Consider the following 12,531-nt stretch of genomic DNA (forward strand, 5'->3'; position numbering starts at 1 on the left):
AATCCTTAGCCTTCAGTGCCCTGCTCCCAATCAGCTACGTTTCAAACACAAGCTCATTCCCTTCTTCCTCATTATGCACACTGAACTTCAGTACCTCCATGCCCCTAGAGCTGCCCTAGGTCCCCAGTGTAAGACCCCCTTCTCCACCCAACCCCCAGGTTCACAGTCACTAGGACTACCCCATAATGCGCACATAATAGGACTGCTGCTTCGCCCACCCACCACCCATCCACATGTCCAACCACCCATCCATCTCCCCACCCATTCATCCACACGTTCAGTGGATCAACCACTCATCTACCCATCCAGTCAACTAACCAACCACCTATCCATCCACTCCTCCAACCACCTGTCAATCCATCCATCCCTCCATCCAAATACCCACTCAAATGAACCATTAACCTCCCATCTACATACTCATCCATCCACTACCCAAGTAAATACCTACTTATCCAAACAACCAAGCAAGCATCCACCCATCGCTACACATAATCCTTTCACCCAGTCACCCAAACACCCAACCATCAATTGCATGTTTGTTTGTTTGTCTTCTCCAGTAGAGTGTAAGTTCCATGAGAACAGGAGTCTGTCTGTCTAGTATATTATTGTTTCCCCACTGCCCAGCTCAAGAGTCTCAGGAGACCTCAACAAGTGTACATGCAATACATATAACCACTTAATTAATTCAAATGTTTATTTCCTATTACCATCCGGACCTTCTCTAGGCAGACATACCCATCCCAGCTAACCACCTACTCAACTAATCACCTACCAGGGCAAACATCCAGCAAGTGCTAACCTATTCATCTGCCTATTGTCCCACCCACCCTATCCCTCACCCATCCACCCACCCATTATTCAAATGCCCACTCATTTTCCCAGTGACCACTCGCAGAGCTTAACCATCTCCACACCTACCCACCCCTTCCTTCATTTGCCTCCCAGACCCACGCTCTCACTGCATGAGGGAGCTGATGTGGGATTTGGGGTCCTAGGAAGATGCTCTCATCTGGGATCTGGGAATTAGTAGAGGTGGGATCTGGGCTTCACTGAGAAGCAAGTGTTGCCCCTAACAATGACAAATACCTTTTACTGAACACTTTAAACTATGGGTCTTCTACTGTGTAAGGGACTTTAGATCCATTTTACAAATGAGGAAATCAAGGCTCTGAGAGAGTGAGGGCCTAAGGTCACACAGCTGGTGAGACTCTCCTTATATCACCCCCCTCCCCTGACACCTCTAATTAGGGGAGAGTTTGGGAGAGCTGAATGGGGGGGTGGTTGCTTTCTGATTGGTAACACTTAGGGGCAAAGAAAACATCAATTTTTTTTACTGAAATCAAGATTTTACTGGGCAACCTGATAGTGTCAGACTGGTTGGCACCTACAGCTCCACTCCCTACTGCAGGGCACGTGGGTTTGAGGCAGGGGTTGGAAAGGCCCCTAAGACCGCTTTCTCTCTGCTCCCAGAACACGTAGGGCCGAGTGGGCAGCTCAAGTGGTGTCTCCGTTGATGCAGGGTGCTTTAAGGGGCAGGGGCTGGCTCTGGGACCCCGATGTCCTGGGAAGAAGCTGCAGGCTCTGAACGGTCTCCCTCAGCTGGGCCTGAGTACTCTCTATCTCGGCCAGGCGGCACTCCTGGGGAGGCAGCGGCAGTGGACTCAGAGCCAGGGGAGGGTTGCACCCAACTCTTGTTCCCTCACCCAGCCCAGATATGCCCCGGGGCTCGGGCAGGGGTCTCACCAGACTTTTCAGCCTGTGGCCCTCATTGGTTGGAAGATCGCGCTCTGGATCCAACTTCGCGGTCCTGTGGGGATCAGGGGCAAAGGGAAAGAGTCAGAGGCTGAGGAACATCTCTCCAGCTCTTGGTTTGAGAGTCAGGGACTCGGGGGCGAAGCTTGGAATGGAGGCGGGGTTTGTCCAGGCTGCGGGGTGGGGCCTAGATCAGTCTGAAGAAGGGGATGCTGAATTAGAGCCTGGACCGTCTGGGATGAAAGGACAAACCAACCAACCGTTGGAGGCGGGTCTTGGCTAGTCCTGAGCTGGGTCATGAGCGGGATGGGGGAATGCCCAGACTAAGAGATAGTGGTGGGTCTGTCCCAATCTGTGTGGCAGAAGCTGATTGAGGGACTGGACGAGAGGCCCTCCCAGGGACTTGGGGCGGGTGGAGGTGACCAAGAGGCGGGTCTTAGGTGTGTTGGGGCGGGTCTTGCAGAGGGGGCGTGGCCGTGACAGGCATGATTTGGGTGGGACTGACTGGGAGGCGGGGCCTGAGCCGATCTCTAATAGAAAGCCCACCTGGGGGCGGAGCTAATGGGGAGGGCGGGGCTTACCCTTCTTGGAGCCTGGTAGTCAGGTTCTGAAGCTGGCTCCGAAGCTGCTCCTGCTGCTCGCTCAAGGCCCGGATGTGGGTGCCGAGTGACTCCACGAGGCCGGACAGCGCCTTCTGATCCTGGCGCAGGGCGGCCACCTCGCACTGCAGCTCCGTCATCTGTGGGGAGGGAGCAGCTGTGACCTGAGCCATCGTCCCGCCCCTTCTCCCCAAGGACCCTGACCTCCTTGTACCCTGTGCTCTGCCTCCTCACCGCCCTGCCTATTGGGGAACGATGCCCTAATTGTACAGAAGAGGAAGCTGAGGCTCAGAGAGGGTTGGGTTATGTCTGGGTCACACAGCACAGCAAGCTCGGTATTTGAACCGAGACCTGACCATCTTTCAGTCTTTTTCCAATCCTGTCTCCCCACTCTGTGTGCGGGCGGACCTGGGCTGTACTTCACCTTGCCCATGGGTCGGTGGGTGCCCAGCGTTTGGTCTCTGTCCCGTGGCTGGTCCATCTGGCGCTGCCAGGGAACCGACGGCTTCCGAGGCAGCGATGCTGAGGTTCCGGTCCAGGGCCGGCCGCGGGGCACGGGTCCCGTGCGTAGGGAGCCTTTGGGTCGCGGCCGCGGCCCTGCAGACGGGCGGTGGCGAGCGGGGCGGCCAGCCGGGACGCTCTGCGTGCGCTGCACCGGCCGAGGCAGCCGCGGGGGCTGCTCCTCGTCCGGCCGTGGCCGGGCCCAACTACCTGCGCCGTGAACGCTGCGCAGGGACTGGCTCTTGGAGATGAGAGGGGTATGCTTGGGGAGGTCTCGGGGGGCCAGAAAGCCAGGCTTCTCTCCTGCAGAGATGCTGGGGGTGGGATGGGGGAGCTCAGACGCTCCACCGGTTCCTGAGCGGACCGCATCTCTACCTCCGACCAGAAATAACCCCACCCCTGATCTTTTACTTCTATGTGACCCTATTGCTGAAGGGATCACATTTTGATTTCTGGTCCTGTCCTGGACTTCTGACAATACTGTCCCTTCTATGACCTTTGACACAACCTCAATCTAACCTCTGATTTCTTTCTAGCCTTGTCCCTGAACTCTGACACAGTGTTACCCTTGACTTGAGCCTCCTGTAACCTCTGCTTCCAGTTTGCCTGAGCTTGACCTCTGCTCACAACTGTACCCTCTTCCTTCCCAATCTGACTCCCTCTTGTCCCCAACCTCTGACCTTAAACTCACCCTGTCTCAGCCTCCTGAAAGAACATAGTCCCTGACTTCTGACCTCCAAAATGACTCTGCCCATAACCCTTGACCCCATCTGACCCTGGGCCCGACCTGTTTGCAAGATGAACCTGTCCCTGACCCTTGATGATGTGTCTTAACATCCATCTGACCCACTCTGACTCCTGATTTGACCCTATCCACAACCTCTCACTGAAACCTGCCTCTCACTGCTGACCACAATGTCACTTTCTCTCTGACCCCAGATGTACCTCTCCCTGATCTCTGCAATGCTTTAATCCCCACCTCAGATTCCATTCTGACCCTGTGCCCGCCCTCTGATTGCACTGTGAGCCTCTCCCTGACCCCTGAGATGAACCTGTCTCCAGCCTCTGCCCTCCATCCTACACTGTTTCTGACACTGACCCCAACATGACCCTGTCTGACCCCTGACATGATCCTGTCTTCACCTCTGACCACAGTTTGACCCTGTGATGCCTTTGGCCCTTCCCCTGCTCCTACCCATCAGAACTGGATCAGACTTGAGGCAGGTAGGTTACCTGGAATGGACCTGGGCCGGGGGTGGTGGAAGACGCATTGGCACAGACACAGGTACAGGTCGGCCCTCCTCGATGGCACTCAGGATGGTGGGCAGTGGTTCCAGGCTGTCACGGGTTGCCTGGTAAAGCAATGCAGGGAGGATGCTGAGCAAGCTCTCCAGGACTGGAGGCTCCCTACTCTCTTGCCTCCCTACCTCATATTCTGGGCTTTGGGCTCAGGCCACACCTGGTCAAGTTCAGCAAAGATGGTACAGAGCTGGGCATGCAGGACTGCCAGCTGGAGGGCCAGGTCACTGCTGCCCTGGTAACCACTGGGTGCTGTGTTCCCATCCACCATGGCCACTTGGTCCAGGAAGCGTTGCATGGCAGGTCCATGATCCTCCAGGAAGCTATTCATGAAGCTCATGTAGGCCTCCTTCTCACCAAACCTAGGTCAAGGCCCAACTGGGTGGGTCAGGTCAGGCATCTGCTACCCCCACGGCCCCAGCATGGCCTCCCAGCCTCCCAGGACTTACGGAGCATGGTTGGCGAGGTTCTGGATGACCTTGGCGATCAGCGTGAGGGTGCGGGCTGGGCCAGGTGCCGGGTGCTCTGGCGCTAGGCCAAAGAGGCTGGGTGAAAGAATGGCAGGACACAGGAGCCGCAGGAAGAGAGAGGCACACACTAGTCGGGGCCCCAGTGCCTCAGAGCCACGTGCCTTGCATGCTTCTCGCCAGCCTGAGAACACAGTGCCCAGCTCTGCAGGGAACCAGCTGGGGCAGAAAAGACAATGGTCAGAGTGGGAGGATACGGGCATAAAGTTCATGGATGATCAAAGTGCTAAGGTTAGGTGTCAGGAGACACCTGCATTCTGGGTTCCAGGATTGAAGACATTGGGGATAATGGTGCTTGGGGTTATAGGTCCACTTAGGATCAGGGTTTGTTTGTGGTGTAGTTATCGTGGTGACTTCTGGAGTCAGTAATCTTAGATTTGGGGGTACAGGTTCACATGAGGATGGAGGCCATGAGCTTGGGATGTAGCTATGACTGGACATGAAATTGGGGTGCCAGACATGATATGAAGTAGGATGGCATTGGGGTTACAGGGTCACCTAGGTTCAGAAATCATGAAATTGATATCCTAGATGGCATGGAATTAGGCATACAGGTTAACCTAGGGCCAGAGGTCAAGGAATTAGAATCCTAGGAATCCCAGTTACATGGGATTTGGGACACAGTGTTACTTAAGGTCAGGGATCATGGAATTGGGGGTATGCCATTACTGGAGTCAGAGGTCATAGGAGTGAGATCCTGTGTTAATTGGGGTCAGGTGGCATGGAATTAGGGTCAGGTGGCATGGAATTAGGGTATGGGGTCACCTGTAGTTTAGAAGACAAAGAACTTGGTCCCAGGTTACTTGGGGTTAGGTAGCATGAAATTGGGAATGGCCTGCCAAATTTAGCAAATAAAACTTGAGGATAAACAGTTAAACTTGAATTTCAGATTTAAAAAATGAACACTTTTTTTTTAGTGTAAGCATGTCCCAAATATGGTATCACATTTAACTGGGCATCCTGTATTTTATCTGGAAACCCTAATTGGGAGTCAGGGTTAGCACAGTGGCTAAGAGGCAGGGTTAGGCTCGGGTTCTGGGGCCCTGATTCTCACTCATAAGAGTGGATGATGTTCTCAAAGACCTCCTTGCAGCTGTTTCGCAGTCTGATCTGGTGCTGGGGCAGCTCTGAGGCCGGGCACTTGCTGGGGTTCACCTCACAGTCCTCAGTGGAGTCACAGAGACGCCGCACGACCTGTCCTGCAGTCCAGCACAGCCAGAGAGGGGCCAGCCCATGACCACCACAACCCACAGCACCCAGCCTCCAATTCTATCTCCAAATTACTCTGGAGGCACCTAAAATCTTGGGGAACCCCTGATTCCTTCTAGGATCTGAGCATCCCCAGGGCACCACCCACTACCAGAATCCAAGTTACTCAAGGATTCTCAGATCTCCCCTGGGGTGCCCTAGCCAGCTCAGCTAGGCCTCCGACCCCTGCCCCACTCTGCTTACCCAGAGTCTGTTGGAGGTAATCCTGTGCTACCAGCTTCATGTACTCATCGATGGCCTTGGTGGCCAATGTGTTTTCCCGGAACAGAAGAGCCTCACGGCCTCCACTGCGTGCCAGCTCCGCGGTGCCCAGGTCTGTCACCAGTGCCTGGGCATAGTGGGGTTACAATGCGCTGGGCGCAGATTGAGTCAGGGGGAATCCCTGCCCTTGGCGGGTCCCTCACCCCTGGGGCACAGTCTCACTCCTCATAGCTGCTGCCTAGGCCCAGCCCTCGCTGCTGGGGCTCTTAACAGGCCGGAACCTCCACCCCTCAAAGTGCAAACTTGGGCCTCGCAGTGCAGAGGCTCAGCTCAGACCCCGCCCCTCAAGCTGCCCAGCCCCTCGAAAGTGCCACTCTGGTACTGTCCCCACCAACTCCCCCTTGGAGCGCGCGATCGGTCAGCCCCTGGTCACCCGGGTTCGTCCCGTTGCAGCGCCGCACCTGAGCCCGGCCGGTGGCCCGCAGCACGCGCACCATGGCAGCCGCCAGCTCTTCCTTGGCCTGAGCGGACAGCGCGACCTCGAGCGCCCCGCAGAGGCGCGCGTAGTGGAAAGTGAGGAACTCAGCCAGCTCCTTGTAGCGTTCAGAGGGCAGCACGCGCAGGCGCCGCGCCCGGATTCGTGCCCGCAGCGCCGCGCCCGCTGGCGCCCCGAGAAGCGGGAACCAGCGCTCCAGGCCCGCGGCGGGCGCGCGGGGGACGCCTATCTCTTCCAACTCCAAGGCCACACGGCCCAGCACCGCCTCCCCCGGGCCCGCTCCGCGTAGCCGCAACGACAGGCGACGCGCGGGCGGCAGCGCCTCAAAGTGGAAGCGTTCGGCCCAGAAGAGCTGGCCCGGGCCGGCCCTCGGAGTTGTGCGAGCCAGCAGTGCGCCGTCCAGCCACAGCTCCGCGCGCACTCCCGGCGCCCCCGCCGCCGCCCGGGGCAGCCCCTTCACTTCGTGCACCCACACGCTCAGCCACGTCTCTTCGCGCTCAGTGTTGTCCTGCGGACCGGAGTAGGGGCGGAGCTTGGCGTCTGTGCTCCACACTGGGCACCAGAGGTGAAGCACGGGGCCCGTGCCCCCAGGGGGTCGCTGGGCCCCTGGGGGAAGACAGTGAGGCCACGGGGGTGTCCAAGATGGCTATGCGGAAACCCTCTAGTTTTTCTGGGCTCTCCCGGAGAGATCAGGGCTCCAGGGCATGGAGGAGTAGCCGCGGGGTGGGGACTTGGAGACTGCCTGGGGTGCAAATAGGGCTCGGATCGAATACAATCCGAGCTGTGCAAGGGGCTGGTAATAGATGCAAGCGGGGGAGGATCTTGGAGTTGCTGCAAAAGTGTAGGAGGGCAGGTGTGTCCAAGGGGCAAGGTTTTGGGGCGAGTGGGATTTGGGGTGGGTGGAAGGGGCGTGGCCCGGGCTGTGGGAGGGGTCTCCAGGTCCGACCTTGCGCACTACCGACCTGACTAGGCTGGAAGTGGCGACGAATGTCTTCTATCCAGCGGTCTCTCTCAGCAGCCGAGCGACAGGAGAAGCAGCGGCTCCCGCCCGCCCACGTTACCTGTTGAGGAGGGGCATCCAGGGTGCGGTTGAGACCAAGGGTGGAGCCAAAGGGTCAGGCGAGGTGGAGAGTTGCCTGCACTTACCTGGAAGCAGTGGGGCTCCTCCAGGAGGCTGGGGTGCAGTGGCCAGGCCCGCACGTCCCGCTCGGCGCCCAGGTCCAGTTCCGAAAGCTTGGCCAGCGATTCCCGAGAGCCCAGAGCACTGGGGGGTCTGGTGAAGGCGCACATGAACAAGCTGTCATTCCTACCCACGACCCCTCCCCCACGACAACTACGCCTTACAGCCTGAAGGGTGGAAGCCTGGAGGGACTTGAACCTAAATTGGACTTGAATCCTCCTTTTGACACTTAATTCACTGTCTGAACTCCAGTCACACTGGCCTTGTTTTTGTCACTTCATCCGTCCTCTTGACGTTTGCACTTGCTGTTCCCTCTGCCTGGAATGCTTTTCCTGACCCTTTCGGCCTGGTTAACTTCCATCTGTCCTTCAGATCTCAGCTCAAGCGTTCCTTCCCTGACACTCCCAGACCAAGGTGTTGACTCAGCTGCAGTTTTAGAGTTATTGTGTCAGACTCTGCCCCCACCATTCAACAGAGGGCTGGATCAATGCTAAGGGTCTTTCAGTGGCCCCAGGATTGCCCAACATGGGGCAGGACACAGAGGGCCACAGGGGATATTTGGTGAAAGTCAGAATTATAGGCAGGAGGAGAGGGAGGGGCAATGTTGAATCCCAGCCCCTCCAGCTTCTCAGAGACCCTTACCCATCCTGGGAAGCATTGGCTCCTAGCTCCGATTTGGCCTTTTTCTTCTCTTTCAGCCGCTTGAGCAGCCCCTGTGGGGAGGGGGATGTCAGCTGGGCAGAACCCTGTGTTCCCTCCTCAGCTCCCTTCCCCCCAGGGTGTCCTGGAAGATCTGTTGGTCTTGAGGGATCACAACTTCAGGCTATATTAGCAGGAATATTAAAGGCAATCAACAGCTCCCATTTCTAAAGCACCAATCGTATGCTCTCCTACATTCTCTATGGACTTTTCATAAACAGCCCCAAGAAGGAGCTTCTCTTTCTGGCTCCATTTGACAGATATGGACACTATGATCCTGAAAGGGTCAGTGACCTGCCTAAGATCACCCAGGAAGAGTCTCCCTTTCACCTCTGAAGGTCGGAAAGTCTTTGCTCTCCCCTCCACCCCCCACTTACCCGAATGTTGTGGACCTCGTTGGGGCCAGCAGCCTCTGGCTCAGTCTTTCCAGAGATCCGATCTGTGGGTGGTCAGGGGTGGAAGGTTGGGGGGTGGGATCATCTTGGATTCTGCCCCACCTTGAGAGGCTCCCAAATGCCCCAGCCCCCATCTCTCAAGCTTACCTGGATCCCTGAGGTTCCCCAAGGCCACCTGGATGCCGCCCTCGGAACTAGCGCTCCCCACCCGGGGCCGGCGAGGACGCTGTCCCCCAACAAGAGTGGGTGGTCAGAAAGGAGAGCCAGGCAGACAGACAGAGGGAGAGGCAGATGCCTTTCTGTTATGCCCCCTCATCCCCCGCCCTTACCACTGTTCTGTCTCTCTTCCTTCCTCTCCTTCCCTCCCCTTGCCCAGGTGCCCCCTCTTACCTCCTCCTCACCCTCAAGCAGCACCAGCCTCCCATCAAATAGGGTGAAGGCCCCGATGTTCCAGACGGGCACGTCGGGTGGGGGGGCCTCTGGGATCTGTGGGGCAGGGGGCTCCAGCTCCGGCTCAGGCTCTGGGTAGAGGAGGAGGTGCTGGGGACATGGGAGTCCTTTCTTCTCCCTCAGAACAACCTCTCCACTCACTAAGGCTCATCAAGGGTTCCCTCCTAAGTGCCCCCTCTTCCCAACCCACCCAGCAGCCATGTCAGATGTTGGACAAGCCTCCACCCCTCTCCAGGCCCTGTCCCCACTAGCCATGGGTGGTGATGGGTGGTGATGGGTGGTGGACACAGCCCCACCGACTATGTGCCCCACGTATTGTGTTTACTGCTTCACACACCTCTCATTTAATCCTCCAAAAGCCATTCGATGGACTATTATAGCACCCATTTTACCAAGGAGGAAACTGAAAACACATAGAAATTGAGTGACTTGCCCAGGGTCACACAGCTTGTGAGTCACTGAGCTGGGCTTCGGATACAAGCATTCTTCTCTCTCTCTTTTTTAATTGACTTAGTACCATCTTTACACAAATAGAACATACACACAAACACATCAACAACTATGGAACTGTATCCATTAAACTTTGATAAGACAACACAAAAGAACTAACAAATAGCTAAGATGTTGCTGAATTAAAAGCATTTCCAATGACATTTTAATTTTAAGAGGTCCATATTTATATAGTATGTTAAATGCTTCTGCATCTCATTTTAAATGCATGATAAATAAAGAACAAAGATAATGGTCGCAACAGATCTTCCAAGAGGGTTCAGCTTGTGGTGGTCTGATCTCACTGCGAGAAATGCACTGAAAATGGAAATAACGTTACTTGCTAATTTTCCTTCTTTCCTTTCCATAGTTTCCTTCAAGGAAACTAAGCCTTTGTTCCAGGTCCTGGCTGGCACTAACAGAGCCCACACTCAAGGGTCGTGTGCATACAAGCATTCTTCTCTTAACCAGGACAGTGGGCAGGTCCAAGAGGTTAAAAATGGGACAGCAGCCTTGGTTCCTTACATAAATAACAAGTCTAAAGGGAAAAGTGTTCAAAGTTTGAGAAAGGAACAGAAGAAGGGCAGGGTTGGGAGAGGTGCAGTAGGAAGGCATCCCAGAGGGAGTAAGTTTACAATGGGTCTTTTTTTTTTTTCTCTAATTTTTTGGCCATGCTGCGTGGCATGTGGGATCTTAGTTCCCCAACTAGGGATAGAACCTGAGCCCCCTGCAGTGGAAGCACGGAGTCTTAACCACTGGACCACCAGGGAAGTCCCCTGCAATGGGTCTTGAATAGCAGATTGGGTTTTGACAAAGATGGAGGAGATCGTGGCATGAATGGCTTGAGCAAAGCCTGGGAGGTGGCACATGGTGTGGCCCAGGGAAATAAAGGGAGGGGTGAGAAGGGCTTGGAGGGCTTGGAGGCTGGAGGGGAAGGTTCAGGAAGAGATTAGTGCAGGGCTTTGGGTGTCAGTTAGAAGAGCTGGGGTTTTATCCTGGAGGTATAAGGAGCCATGGGAGGTGTCTGAGTAGGGGAGGAGCAGGTCTGCTTGTTAGAGAGCTCTGACTGGATCCTATGGCGTGGGCAAAAGCTGATACCATGGAGGGGGCTGAAGGGATGCCTCTGCAAAATGGGAATATGAATGATGAGAATCAAATGAGTTTCCGGGAATAGGAGGGCTGGATCAACCCGCCCAGATTACCTATCTGTCCTGTTGTTTTACCACCAGGGGAATAAATGATGACTCCCACTTGTTAACGGATCACATAAAATGTGCTGAGTCCTAGACCAGCGATACATTCATGAGCTCCAATCCTCAGGATATCCTTTACTCTTCTAGATCCCTCTGTGTGACACTTAGCCCCATCTGTCATTTTCTTGTTTACTTGTTTACTGTCTGTCACACCCACTACACTATGAGCTCCACAGTGCAGGCAGTTTCATCTGTTTTGTTCACTGCTGTGTCCTCAGTGTCTAAATCAGGGCGGGCCTAGACCATAGTAAATGCTCACAGACCTCTGTTTGAATGAATGAGTGAACGAATGAAATAATATATCCTTCAAGGTAGGAATCATGATTCCCATTTAACTTATGGGGAAGCTGAGGCTCAAGGAAATGAAGAAACTAAGACATGGAGGCTGGAGGGCAGGAGAGCAGGAGGCAGCAGAGATGGGTATCCAGGCAGGAGAGAATAAGCCTGGGCCATTGAATATGAGGAGAGACCTACTGGGGCCAAGAGCCATTTGGCATCTGGACAGGGCTACCATCAGTCTAGTCCCTGTCCCTTCCCAGGGCTGGACCCCCAGCTCACAGGTCCCTAGCCACTCCCACCATGCCCAGGCCTTGGGTAAGGGGGAAAGAGGGAAGAGGGCAGCCAGCCGGGCCCCAGCCACTTCCTGTCGGGCTTTTGCACTCCCCACAACTTCCTGTGTCTGTAAGGCTGATGCTCCGGAGGCAGACAAAACCCAAGCATCCGGGCCTCCCAGCCTGGGTGGGGGAGCTATGTACCTGAGGTCTCTGGCTCTGGTTCTGACTCCAGCGGTGGGCTCTTATGCCTTCCCCAGAGGGTCTTGGATATTCGGAGGCGGCTCGAGCGCGACTCCTTGGGGGCCGCAGAGAGGACACGACGAAACAGCGAGCGAGGGGCCGGCTGGCTGCTGACTGTGGGCTCCTGGTAGCTCAGCGCCCTCCCCCATCCTGCAAGGCGGCCCCAGCGGAACCCTCCAGCCCCCTTCTCCCCACAACCTCCTGAGTGCCAGTGGTAGGAGGTTAGCGGAGATGGGGCTGCTGGCTGGGTTTGGGAGGCCAGGCTCCGCGAAGGTGGGTCCATGGCAGAGATTCTCCTGGGGGATGATAGGGTGACAATTCTGCCCGGTGTCTGCCCACATGTTGTCTTCATTTTGGCCCCCTCCCTACTCTCAGCTCCGCTCCCAGGGAACCCCCTTGGGGGCCATATGCACTCCCTCTCTTACCTTGATTTCCTGACCAGCCCCAGAATCAGCAGCCGTCTGCACCCTGCCTGGCTTCCTCCCGCTGAACGCAACTCCACGTGACCCTGTCTGTCCCACCCCACCCCACAGCCAAGCTGGGAGGGCACAGTGGGGGCAGGATGCTAGAGAAGAGGAGGTGACAGAGCAGGACCCAGAATCTCTCACTGACCAGGAGGCAGCACAT

General features: G+C 55.9%; 1 protein-coding gene across 1 annotated transcript; it reads right to left on the reverse strand.

Annotated features, from left to right (window-relative positions):
• Positions 1-870: 870 nt before the first annotated feature.
• On the reverse strand, positions 871-12,256 carry RASAL3 (RAS protein activator like 3; the record flags this gene model as incomplete). Its single annotated transcript, XM_081230696.1, has 17 exons — positions 871-1,638; positions 1,744-1,807; positions 2,334-2,491; positions 2,776-3,166; positions 4,086-4,204; positions 4,312-4,513; positions 4,601-4,837; positions 5,733-5,877; positions 6,131-6,275; positions 6,610-7,152; positions 7,607-7,705; positions 7,791-7,917; positions 8,467-8,537; positions 8,901-8,962; positions 9,066-9,144; positions 9,309-9,439; positions 11,866-12,256. 17 exons carry the CDS (start codon positions 12,254-12,256, stop codon positions 1,495-1,497), a joined length of 3,108 nt encoding a protein of 1,035 aa, XP_081086822.1. The 3' UTR covers positions 871-1,494.
• Positions 12,257-12,531: the final 275 nt, after the last annotated feature.

The sequence above is a fragment of the Mesoplodon bidens genome, assembly GCF_964165515.1.
Source record: "Mesoplodon bidens genome assembly, chromosome: 4".
In the NCBI taxonomy this organism is placed as follows: domain Eukaryota; kingdom Metazoa; phylum Chordata; class Mammalia; order Artiodactyla; family Ziphiidae; genus Mesoplodon; species Mesoplodon bidens.